The sequence below is a fragment of the Protopterus annectens genome, chromosome 7.part0, assembly GCF_019279795.1.
Source record: "Protopterus annectens isolate FY-2018-M chromosome 7.part0, PAN1.0, whole genome shotgun sequence".
Classification (NCBI taxonomy): domain Eukaryota; kingdom Metazoa; phylum Chordata; order Ceratodontiformes; family Protopteridae; genus Protopterus; species Protopterus annectens.
Window position 1 is genome coordinate 1662535789 of NC_056739.1, and position 18269 is coordinate 1662554057.

Consider the following 18269-nt stretch of genomic DNA (forward strand, 5'->3'; position numbering starts at 1 on the left):
CTTTTGAAATGTACCCCCCAAAACATCTTGAGTAATCTGAATATGTCCCAATGTTTCTGACCATGAAGATTTCTGAAGTACACGATTAAAGCTACCTCAAAAGAATGAAAGCCCTATCCCTGTACTCTCTATCACATAGATTTCTATGGGTTGATCTCTGTTTAGCCTTTCTATCACTGAAAGTCACTACCTTCTTCAACATCCTACAACTTCCCAGAACCAATAGTTTGTCTACCACTCATGTCAAAGACCTTAGCCACCACTACCAGGTCAACAACACTTGCTTACTTGACAAATTGATAACTCAGCATATTTCATGCCTTTAGAATAAACTTTTTTTTTTTTATCAAATGAAGCAAAACCCAACTGCATTCAAAACCAGAGTAGATTTTGTACAATTTCTTCTTGTCTCTATTTATCTGAAAATAAGAATAGAAAAAAATAGGAAATTGGCTGGAAAATTGCAAAGTTATGACTGGAATGTATAGGAATAATCATCTTTCTAGGGATAACTAAAATACTCTCAGTATTTTGTGATGCCAACACCAATTTCTTCGATAATTCTTCATTTGTAAGTTTAGTATGAAGCTATGAGCCACGAGGCAAGATGCTGGGAGGGATTATACATACATTGGTTAAATGCAAAGTGATACTATTAAGATATAATAATTCAATAAGGAAGACTATGATAGGAGGAACAGAAGGACTAGGGTAGTGATTAATGAAACACTATGAAACACTAGGCCATAAGGTACAATGCAATGTGCCAATCTTCTGGGGTGATTACTAACAAGAAGATATTCCAGAGGCAGACAGCCTATTCTAACATTGTACTGGGCATTAGTCAGGCTTCAGTGTAGCACTGTAGTCAGTTCTAAAGCACTGCTATGGCTAGAGACATTACAACAACACTAATTCTCCATAAGAAAGCTACAAGGATGATGGGGGTCAGAGAGTCTGAACTGTGATGAAAGACTAAAAGAGCTGAGACTATCTATCTACCTGTCTGTCTCTCATGTCATGTAATGTAATCTATTGCCATTTATTAACTAATAATGTAAGATGGAGCTCATAACCCATGTTCAATGTAGTCCTAGGGAGAAAATTTCCAGTCTATTAAATTACAATTATAAAAATGAGAACATAAACAGTATGTGAAAAAATACGACACATATACACAAGCTGATAATGATAATAAAAGTTAAGTGCACTAAATCGAGCCTTCAGTTAGAAATAAAGAACAATGAAAATCTATGTCATGCACTTAGCGAAGGAGGTAATCCAATATCCTAGAGTTCTAACAGGCTGTCCCAGACTTTGTTGAGGTATTGTCCAGTGAGCAGATTTTGTACAATTTCTTCTAGTCTCTGCTTATTTACTAAGAAGACTAGAAGGAATGGGATATACTAAGAATATACAAAATATTAAGAGGGCATGGGGATTGTTGGACTGAAGAGAAAAAGATGGGGAGATGGAGTGAGTACTACACAGTAGATATGAACTTTAATGTGGACTCAGAAAATTGTGCTACACTAAGAGAGTGTTGCTGTAATGTGGCCCGTTGACAGAATGGTTGGTGGTTGCTGATGGTATAAATGCTTTCACTGCTGCACTTAAGGAGGGGGGAGACTGCAGCTGCAGATTATTAACTGCATACCTGGCTAGATTATATCAGAAGTACTTTCTTTTTCTGTTGCCAAAAGTATCCAATGTAATGTAACGCAGTTTTACATAAATGATAAATATTATCTTTTGTTGCTGTTCAAGCATTAAATCAAAAGTAATTTAATAACCCAGAGTCAGACTAACATAAAACAAATCTTAACGTATAATCTAACATTGCCTCAATCAATGTCTTGTCATTCCATAATACTAAGAATACTTGTATGAATATGCCCACTGCAGCCTATTACTAAGGTTTGCAATTCATTTGGCATACGCGTTGCTCTTTTCTGAGTTAGTAATGACTGCTTCAGTTTTATAGATTACCTGAGCTCTGCCTACATTCTTCATAACATAACATAACATAGCAAAAATAACATGACATAACATGACATAACATGACATAACATAACATAACTTAACATAACAACATTAGGATTTCAAATAAATAGAAGTAACTTCTGATATTAGGAACAGTTGCAACATGGTTGAAAATATCTTTGTCCACTGTATGTAACATTTTAAACTAAGTTATCATACATAGGGCTAGCTCAGAGCTTTGGTAAGTTGCACTTAAGGTAAGATGTAGGCTCACCTGTAGTCAGCACTCTGTATCGGATGCCAGAAGTATGATCTTGTAACATTATCAATGTATCTCTGAAAGACAGGGCAGTAATTAGATGTAGCATTAGTTTGGTCCATGAAGCAAAAACATGCCCCTGTCCTACATTTGTTGAAATACTCTTTATAACTATAAAAATAAACTTTCAAATAATTTCTGCTGGGCAAAATCATTAAGCTGTATGCTTCTGACATAAACAATCTCATTGACAACATACAATTCATTGCATATTGTTTAGAAAATTAAACAATCAAAGTCTGGACATTGCTACAGTTTATTAGGATCTGATCAGTGTTAACAAATGTTGTCCATTTACCCAAATCCATACCCTAGTCAAAGACACAACGAAGAATGTATTTTTTGCCAATATAAAAAAGCAAAATTAATATTGATAACGCATGGGAAGAAAGGGTCAATCTGCTGACTAAGAGTTACAGTCATACTCAGTAATAAAGACTGAGCAAGGCAGTTTAGAGTGATACTGGCATATCTGATCATCTACAGAGAAAAGGGGTGAAGATTCATTCTTCATTAAGTGCCGCACAATTCAAGGAGATATAGGGTCGAGAAACTGGGTTTACTATATTGCATGTTTCAGTCAGGATAATATTCCTGCTTATGGCTGTACAATCAGTGCATTATGCAATATAGCTAAATTCAGATGAATTATACAGGTAATCTTATAAATTAATCTTGTATAACACATAGTACTTTTATTTTTAAATGAGAAAGAAGGCAAACTTGGGACTAAAACAGAGGATCTTACTCTTAATAGATATGTTAATTTAAAGTCCTCTGTCATGTTTCTTTTGGTCTCCCTTCTTTTTATAAAAAGGACGTAGCTGTTTTTTGTTGTTTTCTTGATGACACAGAAACTGCTCTGATGACATTAAAGGAACACTGTTTTAGAACCACAGTACCAGGAGTATATTTTGAGATCCATTCTTGTGTGTCATGTGTCAAGGGGTACAACAATGCATCTGAGTGAAAGGAATACCATTTATAATGGCCTATGGCCTACTAGGGAATATGATGAACCATTAGATAAAAGGCTAGATATGACTATCTGTAATGCGAGGCAAGCCATGACAAAACCTATAGTTATTCATAGTATCCCTATCATATGGATATATCTCCAGGAAATCACCATTTCCAGTATTGTGTACAGCATCTGCAGAAATAATATAAACAAGTGATTCTAGCATGTACAGATGGGTAGCAATAAAAAAAGAAAGTTCCATAGTTCATGTATCTATTCAAAATGTGTAACAGCAGTTGCTAAAATGGAGATTGACATTGGTTTCAAACGTGCATGCTGTTGAATCTATCTGAAGCAGTGCTAACTCAAAATGAAACCCTTTTTTTGTTTTGTTTTGCTTTGCAGAAACAAAATTATAATTTATTAATAACATGACATTATTATTCCACTGTGTCTGCAATGTTTTACTTTAGGCTTCTAAAATTACTTTTTGTAACCTGGCTCAGGCCTGATAACTGTTATAAAATTAAACTGCGTAGCACTGAGAGCCCATCAAGTACCTTTTCTCTACATTGTGTCATATTAAACTATACTTTTATACGTATCACAAATGGGACATATAGGATAAAGGTGGAACTAAGGTGACTTAAACTAATCTTTATATGGATAGATTTTTTGAATAAAACTTGCTTCAGTCTCTAGACTGCTTTAGGAGTCATTAAGTAAGAATTCAAAGTTGTTATGCACCATTGCAGAGGAGCTTTTTTTTTTCCACAGCAGACAGTTTATACAAAGTTAGGTACTATTCTTTTTCAATTCTCTGACTGACAAGAAAATCCTCACAGTTAAAGGTAAGGACTCCATGAATCTTCCTAATTACTGATAGCTACAGTTATCTATTTGTTTAAATTTGTTAAAATATACTGTATCCCTACCATTTTGCTTGTTCCACCATAGCAATAACATTATTTTAAATATAATTATCTTAAAATAATTTGAAGTACTTTGCATGCCAGACAAATCAATACTTCAGCTGGATATGAAACAGATATTGTGCATGCTTATAGCAAAATGTATCTGCATTCTTTCTAGCTGTTTTTTTAATTCCTGACTGTACAGAATTAAAATAAGTGCTGTTTGTTATATGATACATTTTTGCTATAACTTCTTCAGCTTTATTCTTTTAATTGAATAAAGAAAAATGTCCTGTATTACAGAACTAGCCACAGATTAAAAATAAAAAAGTTTAACAAAATGAACGACATCTACTTGTAAAACCATCTACATACAGGGACATAAAACATATTCTAAATAAAATGTAGACTTAAGTCCTTCTCAATTTATATGTAGCATACTTTTCAAAATCTGTTTTGTTCTTAACAAGTAGTTTAGTATTCAAAAACTCATTTAATGAGTAATTGCATGCTTTGTGTTGAGGACCAGTTTTAATTATGATAAACTTAATAAATATATTTAAAGATATTACCACATCCTTTCTGTCATTAACTTCTTATAGAGTTTGATAGCGTAATTCTTTAACAAAGACTAAAAGCATGCACTGCGTACTATACTATATAGCAGACATTCATCATGACAATGGTCAGTGTGCTTCTGAAATACTCAGAATTAATTAAAACAAAAAAAAAACAGCGTGGAAGTAAGTACGACTCCAAATCAGCTAATGATAAGTACAGGTGTCTGCAATATGTGGCCTGTAGGTGGGAGGTGTACAAAGTAAAGAGTGCTGAGTTTATTTAGTTAGAAATATAAAATACCACAATAAATATACAAAATAACAGCACATGGAAAAGTTAGTGCCTTTAGCAAAATATAAAACAACAAAAATAATACCTACAACAAGGGAGGACATCAACAATTGGCCAAGTTTCTGGTATCATTCTAAAGGGATCCAGTAACTGTCTGCCTGGGATGAGATGATTGACAGACATCGAATCTTTGCCTGAGATGGCCTTCATCTGTCACCCCTGGGCTTTCGGATACTGGCCAAGGCTATTGCCACCCCTATAGTGCATTTTTTAGGCGGTGTTCCAAAGACCAAATTACCGCTGTAACAGCTACAAACAAATGCAGTTTGAGGGTCATGCTGCTCAGTGCTAGAAGTCTAAATCTCAAGATGCTCTCCCTCAAAGGACTCCTTAAAATGGAGAACATCGACATTTGTGCTGTAACAGAGACTTGGTTCAAGGCAGTAGAAAGCACCCCTACACTACCAGGCTATAACTCATTCCACACCTTTTGGCCCCAGTACTTGGACTGAAACTCCAAAGGTAGTGGTGCTTCCATATTCATAAAGGATGTGCACACCTCCAGACTTGCAGCCTAACATAAAGCATCAGAGATACTTCAGATGCAGCTAACATTGTGTAAGACTGCAATAGGTTTCCAACCATGTCCCAAGACTCGCACTCCATGCTCTTAAGTACCCTGGAGAATATTAGGGTCCAACCTAACACTCTCATACTGGGTGACTTCAACTATCCCTCCATTAACTGGGAAACTACTCATGTACCAATACACCTGCCCAACGCTTCCTGGAATTCATTAATTCCAATGCACTGGACCAACTTGTTCTTACCCCCACTAGAGGTAACAACATCCTTGACTTGGTCATTACTAACATAGGTGACCATTGCTCTACATCAATAGTCAACTCCTTCCTGGTTAGATCCGATCACAAACTAATCATCTTGGAAATCCACATCCCTCCCACCCCCACAAAGGTAGCCACCATAAAAAACTTCTCCAAAGCTAATTTTGGGCTCCTAAAAACAGAGGTAGCTAACTTCACGGCACCCATTCTAATAAAGAATAGTTGCATGACTGACGAATCATACACCAATTCACTGTACAAACACTTACACAAATGCATGGATCTCACCATATCCAATAGAACCAAGATTCTCTCCTCAAAAAAAAGAAAGCCAGCCTGGTGGTCCCCTGCTATAAACAAACTCTACAACAGAAGGAGGAAACTGATGTGGAATAAGGTGAAGTCCCTATGCTTGTAAAGCCATTAGCCTAGTACACATCTATGAACCTATGAACCTAATACCAAAATATAATCAATAACAGTAACATCTTTTATCATGAAAAGTGAATCAGATAAAAGCAGAACTGAACCAAGGTACCAAAAAAAGATAACCAACCAAAATAACACATCATTATCACTGTTTATTGACAAAAAATAATATTCTTATATTTGAATTTTGGATTTAAAAGAAAAACATGATTTCAATTACAAAAACATGTCATTACTGCCAGGTTAGATTGGCAAACTCCTCCAACACAGAAAAAAAAATCAATGAATAAACAGATTGCCCTTTATTATTTGAATATTCAATGCATACTCCTGTTATCTGTGCCAATAAATTTAGGTCTATACATGCAATGAAGAAAAGATTGTAAAATTAAATGGAAATAACATCAAGAGTGATATTTGAGAAAAGCCATTGTCTAAAGAAAATGTTTACTTGGCTCCTAAGTCTGGGAATTTGACTGACAGGCTCTGAATACTCCAAAGTATATATATGCACAGTAATCACAGTATCTGTAAATCTCTACTTAAAACAGATTGATTCATAGATCCTCTTAATAACAGGCAAATATGCCATCTGCTCACGTATTGGAGCTATTTATATAACTTCCTGTAAATTTACCCATTCATACGTCAAGGAAGTATTTAAGATTTTTGCCATTTGTTTTAAGGAACACCGGTAGGAGAGTTCCAAGGATAGCTCCATCAACACGTTGAACATTAGTCTAGATAGGCATATCAGTGACCATTACTTTAAGTATTCTGTGCTGGAAGAAGCAGAACCTGATGTGCTTGGTAATGACTTTGATACAGCTCTCCTAATGAGAGAGACAGGCAGTAGCAGGTTAGGCTGACTGCAAACAAAGAACCTGTCATTTTCTATGAAACCAGCACTAAAACAAAGGTAGCAAAAGTCAATTATATAAGTATTGTTTTGATTGATTGCATACATATTCTGTGTGCCATTTGCCACCAGTTTTTTCCTTGTTATTTTTGTCAGACATTTACATATCCTGGAATGAATACCATGTACTTCTATTCACTTTAAGCAATGGAATTGCTTAACTTCATTTTAGCAAAAGCCAGGTAGTAAAGACATCAGTCTTATAAAAATATTCAGCCATAAATGGATATAGTTCATTTTGGTGTTCTGTTTCAAGAGCAGTGTATTTGTTACCAATATATTTAGCTGTGGTCATAAAACATCAACCACCCTAATAGCACGCAAGAAATATAGCACTAGAAAAAGAAAAGTGCTGATTAGTAGCAGAAATGTAGCAAGCAGCTTATATAAGTCGAAGTGTATTTCCAAGACAAAAAGAACAACTTACTGTGCCTGTAAGATGCCTGAGAGTGCTGTCCCAATGATTTTCTCAAGTTAATATCACACTTTAAAAAGATATCTCCTACTACAGCAATTAAACTGCATTCAGGTCTACTAGAGTGATCTTCACTGGTTATAAAGTATTTATAATATATCAGAAACTATTTGTTTCATAAATTGATTGATGCTTAAACAAAATCATCTGGAAATAGTTATCTTTAGCTTAAATTTGAGCCTACATTAATAATCATTCCAATTTTAGGTCTGCAAACTAATGAAAGCTTAAGAGTAGCAAAATGACAATTACATTTGACAAAATGCTTACCATTTCAAAATGATATAGTTTATAAATCAGAAATTGGATACCTAAGTTGTTACTAAGCTTTTATCGCATGTTTCTATCATGACTGTATTTATGATAGCCTTTCTGACACTCATCTTCAATACATCCGATTGTTTGAATCAGGAAGATATAATCAAGGTCAAAGCAGTTTTTTGCAAGGTATAGAATTCATGTTGTACATCATCTGTACACCTGAAATTGTAACTGCTAGGCTCTATCACAATTTGCAGAACATAATATACAAAAAATATATGCCATGATTTTCCAGCAGCCAATACATCTTAACTCAAGGTTAAATTCTACAAAAGTAAGATTTAAATCATTCTTACTTCATCCAAGGATTTGACAAGAGTTCTGATAGTCTTTTCTCCCTGTTTCCCATCAATCATGCTTTTGCGAATCTGATGAAGACAAAAGAAGAGTGCACTGAAAAATTAATCACTATTGTAACACACGTACAGAAAAGTAAGACAAAAATAGTAAGTTTGTATTAAACTGCACTAACTCTTATTTCATCACATTGAAATTAGAATATTATTAATCTCTGATTGTCTTTAGCAAATAAACATCTCATAAATATATTTCTATCTCTTCTCTCTTTCTCTGTTTTTCATACCTCGGCCTCCTTGGAAAACGCTGTTCTGTACTTTGTAGTAGTTAACGGTTATTCACAGATAGCAAATGAGCTGATAACAAGGCATTTCCTCTTCATGGCTTATATGTTTCTGAATCACCAAATACCTCTTTGTGGGGGCAAGGCCTCTATACTGCAAGCCACATAGTTCGGCCCTTTAATGAATCCTTGGGATATTTTTATTTATTTGATATATTGATAGATATTTATTTGTTAGCTAGGGTGGTAGACTGAGTCAAAGCAGACCCATTTCAGACACAGCCTGAACCTGATATTATTACATATATAGAAAAGTAACTGATATAATATAAATTATATAGTACATGCAATTAAGCCTTGTGAAAAACCTATGGAGACATTTTGTAAGGATGAGAGTACTTGTATTAACCATGACATTTTTTTTTTTAAAGTGACATGGGTACACATGCAGTAATAGAAAACAAATCATAACAACATTTCAATTATTTTCATGCTGTATATATTCTTTTCAGCAGTTTTCATTCACTCCAGCAACAGTTGAATTGCTCAGTTCTTGCCTTCCATTAAATTATACTCCTTGTCATGAACATTATTCTACATACATTGTGCTCAAACATTCCACTTACTTCCATGTAATTTGCTCCTTCTCTTTTCTAAAAAGCTTACCTCCTTCTTTTATTTCCTTGCAACATTCAATACTTCAGATACATTTGGTTTTGATTTTGATGTCAATTTTCTGGTAATTGCTTTTTTGGCAGCCAACAGCATTACATTTGGTAATGATCCCCAATGTCTTGGAAATTCCATTCTGTACTGCAGCATAAAAGAACCAGTTCATTAGTTCCAATCATTTGCTCCCCCATTCAATATGACAAAATACACTGTAAGAAATTTGGAGTGCGGGGAGTGCCTTCTGTGTGGAGTCTGTATGTCCTCCCCGTGGTTTGGTGGGCATTCGAAAGACATGTAAATGGGCGTGCCTTCGTTGAAGGTTGAATGTTGAGCTGGCACCTTGGCGTTTGTGATAATCTACTGCCAATCATTAGCGGACCGGAGTTCCGCTGTGACGACCCCTAACCGGGAAAAGCCAAAAGACAACAACTCTGTAAGGAATTTTTACAGTTTGCTAACTGGTTACATTCCCAAAACCCATATTCCCAATTACCTCTCTCTTTCCTATCACAATTCTAGTATTTCCTAAGTGCAGAAAATGTATTTTTGTCTGTCGGGTGGTTAAAAATATCTGTGGAAGCATTTTCATATAAAAATCCTAAACCTTCTGCACTTTGTTCTGTACATGGAAGCCATACAGATGTTCTCCTACTATTTCTTTGTAAATTGCTTTGCCAAACTCTGTTTCTATTTTTTCTAACCATTTCTGACTAATTCTTAAAGTTATCATACAATATTTTACATACCCTACTAAATATTTTTTTTTACATAAACTTCTGTTCTACACTCAACTAAAAAGATAACAAGAGCTGACCTTTCACTTAACACTCCTGTGCCTTTTTTTTCTCTTACTCTATTATCAATACCTCATAGAAAGATAGTCTTTAACCTGCATACAAGACTTCTGCTTGAGCTGATCTCACTTTGTTACCTTTCCCATCCCAAGTTTTTTGCTCCAAATACATTGGATCCTTTGCTAATTTTTGCCAATAAAATGCAGCTGTCATTCCTTATGTTCTGCACCCTTACACACAGTCATCCCTATTGGTAAAATCTCCTTTCTTCATTTCTATGCTTAGTTTTCAGAATGCGTTCTGCTACCTTATATATAATGCACTCTGGGTTGGTTTTTATTCTCATTAAGGGACTGTATCAAAACTCCTACTTTCTTTTTTATTCCTTGCACAATCCTACCCCCATTTAATCACCATTTTTTATACTTTGATTTCTAGCATCCTGCTTTAGCTTTATATATGAACCATGTGTGCCTCTAAAGTATCCTTTCAAATCAAGTAGTTTAAATCATCTTGTTCTCTTGGAATAATCAACTTACACCACACTTATATCTTGCCTCCTTCTCTACCCAGATAAATTGTTTCAATTCTTTGTTAATTATTATAGACAACCTTTCCTCTGGTTGACAAAAATATGATTGACCTGTATATAAAACTAAAGGGACTGAGAACATCATTAGTGTTTCTTACTATTTATATCCAAAATCAAGAGCTTCCAATTTTAACTTTTGTATAAGATTTTACTTAGCCTCGTCCCCTGTATCCTTAACTTCTATAACAGAACCCTTTTTAATCTGTACACCTGTATACATCATCTTACTTGTCCCATAAATGTGGCTATTGCTGAACCGATTCATGTTTCAGCATGCAATCTACTGATATAGCCTCTGTTTTATCTTAATTTTTTCTATCCAGAAAAGAACTGAGACTGCTGCAAAATATTCTACAACACTGAAATATCAATTTCTCAGTTTACCACGTACAAAATAATACTATCTGGAAAAAACTAACTTTTCTTAATTACCATACCAGTTGTATCCTAACATTTGTGAATCACTTATTTTTTTATTTGTATTTATTTATTTATTTTGGTTAATGGTTCTAAATATAAAGAAATTAAAGGGGAATAGGGCATCCCTGTCTTGTTTCTCTCTTTAAACACAGATTGCCAGAGAGAAATCATCCAACATAATTTCTTGACACTAACCATTCCTATATCCTCCTTATTAACCTAATTAATTTATCAGGAAACACATATGCTACCATTGCTCCTCCCAGAACAACTCAGCTACATTCAGACCAACCAACACAAGTGGTATATATTTTTTATATTTTACTTCCCTATGGATTATAACTGCTCTATTAATATTATCAAATGTTTGTCTCCCCATCATACAACCACATTTATCCATGTGCATCATATTTGAATAATGGAGTATTACTTGAAAGTATAGAAAGGATTCCAAGTGAATGCTTATTTTGCAATATTTGGTCATTTTGACCTAGAATGGAGTTAAGTACAACCCTAAAAGAAGGTTTAATGATGAATTATTATCTTATTGTATTTGTAAAAAAAATAGACTATTTTGCAGAATCACTGGATGATAAAGAATGAGATGAACTGTTTGATCAACTACAAAGAAGATTGACTTATCTCCAGAATTCTCTACAGTTTAAGAAGGTAGATGTTTGATAATTGCACATGTATATTGCTTTTAAATGCCTGATTCCCTTAATATATTGGTTATGTAAAGATTTATATGCATGTGAGTAGTTTCCAGGTAATTCTCGTGAAGTCTCACAGTTTAAGTAAGAAATAATGGTCACACATCTTCTATGTAAAGCAGGTAGCTAAAGCAAAATGACATTTGTTCTTGGATACTTTGAAAAACAGTGATAAGGATGAATGTAATTGTATTTACATGTGAGGTTGGATGTGAAGTTTGGAACAGACAAATTTGTCACGGGACGATCTTGGTATGAATAGAGTGGGGGGGTTGGATGTAGGAAGATAAGGTAAGTTAGATTGTGTGGGTAGGTAGTGGGTAAGAAAGAGTTAATTAAGTTAGGAGCTGAGGGTGGAAGTGAGGTAAGGCATAGGGGTGGGTCTTAGGGGGTTTGGTAGGGGAAACTGATATATGAGTAAGCACATTTTAGTGTGGTCTTGTTATTGCAGCAGAATCGCATCCTAGACGACCTTGTTGGTAAGGTAGGCTTTGGGGTTTACATACGTTCAGAAGGTAAGCAGTTCTTATGCAGGATTACACAGGGGTATTGTATATATATATATATATATATATATATATATATATATATATATATATATATATATATATATATATATATATATATATATATATACATACACACACACAATATATATATATATATATATATATATATATATATATATATATATATATATATATATGTATAGAGAGAGAGAGATCCCCCCCCCAATGATGCTGGTTGTTGCAGGGTCAGGAGGGAGTTTAGGCATGTCAATCTGGTGGGTCAGAGTCATTGTATAGTAGTTGGTGGAGCTGGGCCATGTATGTATTTCAACGATCAAAAATTCTGCCTCCTACTTGTAGTCCCCTTTTTCTGTGGTCAAGGCTGTGGGGCTTTGGGCTGGAGCATGCCTCTGGGATATTCAGATTGTCGCCTTGGGTCTGCGGGTTACCTCATGCTTCTAGTCTGTTATCGTGGTTATGGATTCTGGAGCGTTGATTACAAAAAAAAAAAGAAAGGAAATTGGTTTGCAGTGGTGCTGTGCAGGAGATTCATAAGTCAGGGGGTGATATTGAAGTGTATTAACCCACCAGATGCACAGTAGCAAGCCCCACCCAAACCCCGCCTGACACATTGCAATTTAATTAATATTCAGCATCTGTGCCGAAAGCAACCCAATGTTTTATTGCAGACATTCACTACCAAATAAAATGTTTTACTAGGGGCATAAAAATAAAATGCCTGTTGTACATCACATTTCAGTCAGTCAATCGGGCAGAGTTCACACCACAAAACTGTTTCTCTAAACGATACTGTTATGGCTGAAATTGTTTGCAGTACCAGCACCATTGCACAACACTTATTCAGCGGGGGGTGTGGGGGCGCAGCACTCCCACAAGGGGGGTGCAGGGAGGCTTGCCCCCCTGAAAAAAAAAAGAAAGTAACAATTTTGACTAGGATGGAGTTCATTGTGTGCATGGATTCAGTGTCAATCATGGTGTATTTACATATTGAAACTCTGCTCGCCACCTTGTCAATCAAACAGAGCACGGCCATTCATGCGCAAACTAACTATGTGGGTTAATGCACTTTAATATCGCCAGTCAGGGTTTGCTGTTTCAGTAACTTATTAGGTATGTTGCTTGGAACTGCTGTGTGGTTTTTTTGGCTTGACAGATGGGTTGTGTTGCTGTCATTGTGGGTAGAGCAGGAGGAACTCGGTGTGGTGTGGGGGACTGGGTTGGCGCCTTGTGGAAATCAGGCTGCTGTTGTTTCGGGTGAAGTGGCAGGATCAACAGATTAATTTGCCATCCCGATGTCGACATGTCTTTCTGTGTCCTGTGCCACTGTAACAGAAATGCTATGCCACCTGTGATGGGTGGGAGCAGGGCCATCTTGTCCATCCTGCCAGCAATGGGTTCCACTTAGCTGAAGCTGTGAGTGGCTTTTCCTGAGCTGCAAGTGAAGAGGAGTGATGACTGATACTGCGCAAATGCAGTGCAGCACTAATTGTGAAGTTCGGGGTGCTGTGAATGAGTGCTTGTTTATCTATGAAAGTAGAGAAGTAGGGTGAGTCGTTTGAACAGCTGTAGTCACTGGGGCTTTTCCTTTTAGTTTCAGCATCGTTATCAGCAGCTTGGGAGTTCGTGGGCTTCCAGCATACAGAGGCACACTGAGCAGGTGCATTGTGGGTTGAAGGATTAGGCATAGGCTGACTGCTCTAAATGAAAAGGGCAATCATATTAAAAATATTTGTGATGTTTTGATTTCTGGCTAATTTTGGCAAATCACGGGATGCTGATGTGCTACGACGGTGACAGACATTTTACCTTCACGTTCTGTTCTTTGGTAGATTTGTGTAGGGTAGGATCTTTTCTCAGTGAAGACCAATAGTTTAGGGTGAGGAAGTAGGCCCACTGTTACTTATGGGGGAGGGGGCGGGGGGACAAAGAGGAGGTAAAAGAAAAAAAAATTGTGCTTATGACATTCAAGGCCAATTCCAGCAGGAGGAGCATGGTGCAGTACTGGGGAACATTATTGTGTGATCATTGAACCTTTAGCTTGCCTGTAAGTGCTGGGCTATGGAGAAGTAATCAGTTTCCCATGTGTATGGGGTGAATAGGTGTCATCATATCTTCTGCTGTCGCAGATTTTCAGACAATGGTCAGACTTGATGCATATGTTGGTCAATTTTTTGATAGATTGAGGTTAAATCATTTAGACATGATGTTGTAAATAATGACTGACATTTTGAGCTTTATATCTTTTGAGGCAATAAATTTGAATTGAGCTGGACTTACTGGTTGGGGATCAAAGACCTAAAACAATTTAACCATATAATTTCAGTGCACATCTGACATCATAGGTATAAAAAAAAAATTGTGATATATGTACACTTTATTTTATACAATCATAAAAGGTTGGATGCACAGTGTGTTGCTATGTAATTCTTGTCACTGAATGAAATCTGAGGCTGGAAAGAGGGAGTGGTTAAGCTGTGATGTGTTTTGGAAGATTGCTGTCTGTCAGGGTGAGCGGAAAGGGGATGTAGGCAGGTGTTTTGGGGCTTCGAAGTCATTGGGCATGGCATAAGGGTTATGGGCTTTGGGGGCAAGGGTTATTGTGTTAGTGGTTGATGTTGTGCTTGTTTTCTCTCTGAGCATGTGCACAGGGGTGTGATGGGGCCATTAGCTCCTTTGAAATATGCTATCACGTGAGAGAGAGTAGAGCAACCAAATTGTGCAGTTATGGAAAGATTCCAGGATAGGAGGAAAGTGAGTTATGCTGCAGTTTTAGTAACATGGTTGAAGTGTTGTGTTTTTTCCAGGGTTCCCATTGCTTGCAAGCCAGAGTTATTTCACCTTAACTTTGAGGTAGTTACTGTTTTTAAGGGCTGCTTAACTGTAGTTATGTGCTATGGCTTAATTTGGGTTCCAAACTGATATCCTTTAGAGGACTTTGATCCACAGTCTCACAGACGGGGGTGTTTGTTCACTTTACATTAGTTAGAATAATTGCACTGAGGTATACTCTGAAACCATGATTTACTGTACTGTCAGCGTATGGGATGGTCTAAATTTTCCTTGAACTGACTTTTTTTCCCCCTCTCATTACCAATGATGATGTACGCCACTGCTGTTTATTTACTTTATTTTTATTTTACATTTGTTAACCAGGGGTGTCTGACTGAGCCAAAAAGGCCCTTTTTCAGCAGAGGCCCGGGGAGAAAAGCTCCACATAGACAAATTACAGATACATTTAGATATTTAGACATGATCAGTATACACACAAATTACAATATGCATGTTTTTACAGTGGTATGCAGCACATCAACAGTTACAGTGGAGAGAACAAACAAGAAACTATTGATTTAAAAATAAAGGTAATAGATCTGTTGTATACAGCTGAAATTTGGAACATAGGTAGAATACATACATAGTACACAGGCACAGTACATACACTGTAACTTAGCCAGTGTTTGTGAGTAAGAGTGAAAACTATTATCAAGTACTCTAGGTTTAGTATGTGTACCTTATCCACTTTCACTAGCCTGGGGAGCAGTCATGGCACTGCCAACTTTGCTTGAGATGTTGCCTAATGAGCTTTTTAATGGAGGCTTTGGATGATGTGTTTTGTATAGAGAGAGTTCCATTTTTTAGCCAGTGAACTACTATATATTGTGTCTCCAAAGCTATTGTAGCTGTTGGTAACTTCTAGTAGTAGTTTGCTAATGATCTAAAATGCTTTTTGGCTGAGTGATGTTGTACTAGGTTTTTGAGGGCAGGACACTTATTGGGGAGGTAATAGATAGAATGACAGAGGTAGAGCTGATTGTAGGTTAGGAGGTTGGGTGGTTCAAGCCAGTGGAGCTGTCTCAAAACAGTACAGTGATGAGTTCAGTATGAGCAATTTGCAGCAAAGCGGGCAATTCTGTTATAGCAAGCTTCCAGTTTGCTTAGTTCACTTTTGTTGAGATTAGTCAGAATTGGAGATGCATAGAGTAGGGTGGATAGAAGTTGGGAGTGAGCAATGGCTGATCTTGTGTTGTTGGTAAGAAATGGTTTCATACGGTAGAGTGATCCCATTTTGGCATGTACTTTTTTAATAGTTAAGTTGAGATGACTATCAAATTTTAGGTGGGAGTCAATGGTTATTCCCAATATCTTAGCCTGTGTCACTGGAACAACTGGAGTAGCATTTGTGGAGTAGATAGTGAATTGACTGTTATCAGTGTTTTTGTTAGAACAGGTTATAATAATAAGCTGAGTTTTCTTTGGTTTGAGGATAAGCTGGGCTTTGGTAAGGCAGTTTTCAATATCATAAAATGCTAGTTGAGTTGTTTGCAGGAGGGTGAGAATGTTTTGTGCAGCACAGATTAAGGTGGTATCATCTGCATACTGAATGATAGATGCATGCTGTGTGGAGGTATGGAGGTCATTTGTGAAGACTGTGAATAGTAGTGGTCCCAAGATAGAACCCTGTGGGACTCCTATAGTTATGGGCAGCTGAGGAGAGAGAGAATTTTCCCATTTCACAGCTTGGTGCCTGTCAGTTAAGTAGCTTTGGAATCAGATAAGAGTGGAATTTGATAGGTGATATTGGTTTAGTTTGTTTAGCAGGATTTGGTGTGAGACTGATAAATGCTTTGGACATATCCAAAAAAAGAATTGACACCTGCAGGCCTTCATTTTGAGATGGTTTACCGTGCCTGTGAAGCAGAGCAGGGCTGTCGTGGCACTATGGGCAGGTCTGAAACCATGTTGAGTAGGTGACAAGATGTTGGTGTCTTGGAGATAATTTAGCACCTGGGTATGTATGCATTTGTCTAGGATTTTGGCCAGGGGGGAGAGTAAAGCAATGAGTCTATGGTTATTAAGTTCAGTGGAAGTCCTGCCTTTATGTATGGGTGTAACATAGGATATTTGGGCACATAGTTTTCAACAATTGATCTGTTTATGAGAGTGGAGATTGGGATAGCAATAGCATCTGCTGTGAGTTTCAAGAAATAGCTGGGGAGTAGGTCAGCTGCTGTTGATGAGGTTTTTAGTTTGGAGAGCATGCTTTTGATTGAAGTGGTGGAAACTGTTTTGAGGGTAAAGCTTGTATTAGTGTTATCTGTGTTGGGGGGATAGTGAGGTTGAAACTGTCCTGTGATACTAAGGATAGAATTGAGTTCACAAAGTGGGAGTTAAATTGTGTTTCAATGGGAACTTTAGTGTCAGGGGTGGTTGGTTTGGGGATAGCCTTTTCGGTGGATTTTAGTAGCTGGTTTACATTTTTCCAAATTTTGGGGCGTTAATATAATGAGTAAAGGTGGTATACTCACTAATGCATGTGTTTTGTCTCTGTGCAGATGGTGGTGTGGTGTTGGGCAGCCCTGTACTCAGCAAGGTCCCAGATGCAAGTTGGTATCAGAGGTCTGAATTGCTACACTGATAAGCAAGGTGGTCACACTGGGGAAAATGCTAAGGGGGCAACAGCTACTGGATGGAAGGAAGTGGATTCCAAGGTAATGGATTTCAATGGGGTGGGGAGTTCTGGTTGGTGGAGTGCTGCACAATGAGGTGATAGGTAATTTGTATTTATTTATTGTTGTTTAAGGTTCCAAAAAGGCAGCTGGTACATCACATTTGTGAGGATGTGTTTGTATTGAGGAGGATGTATCCATCTCTGGTTTTGATATGGACTGAGATTATTCCCCGGTTGATGTGGAGAGAGGCAATGAATTTTGTGGCGGTGGAGAGGGCTAGGAGGTATGTTAATTTTACATTGGTGAAATGTGTGAAGGACATTGGGGTGCTTACGATACAGCATGTGGAGTTTGAAAGCTGGGACCCTGTATGGTATAGGTCAGATGGAGTTCATCTCAATGAATTTGGGCTTGATTTATTTAATCTTAACCTGGGCTTGAAGGAGGAGGATCTATTGAAAAGTGGTATGGTCTGAGGGGGACCAGACCTTTGGGCTGCTGGG

The 18269-nt window shown here is 36.9% G+C and overlaps 1 protein-coding gene across 1 annotated transcript in view; it reads right to left on the reverse strand.

The window, feature by feature from the left end:
• CACNA2D2 (calcium voltage-gated channel auxiliary subunit alpha2delta 2) overlaps positions 1–18269 on the reverse strand; it is a 5241953-nt gene that overhangs the window by 408965 nt on the left and 4814719 nt on the right. Inside the window, exons 20-21 of the mRNA XM_044078189.1 lie at positions 8315–8386; positions 2258–2319 (exon numbers count right to left, since the gene is read on the reverse strand). Of these exons, the coding sequence (XP_043934124.1) occupies positions 2258–2319; positions 8315–8386 (134 nt within the window). The remainder of the gene's footprint in view (positions 1–2257; positions 2320–8314; positions 8387–18269) is intronic.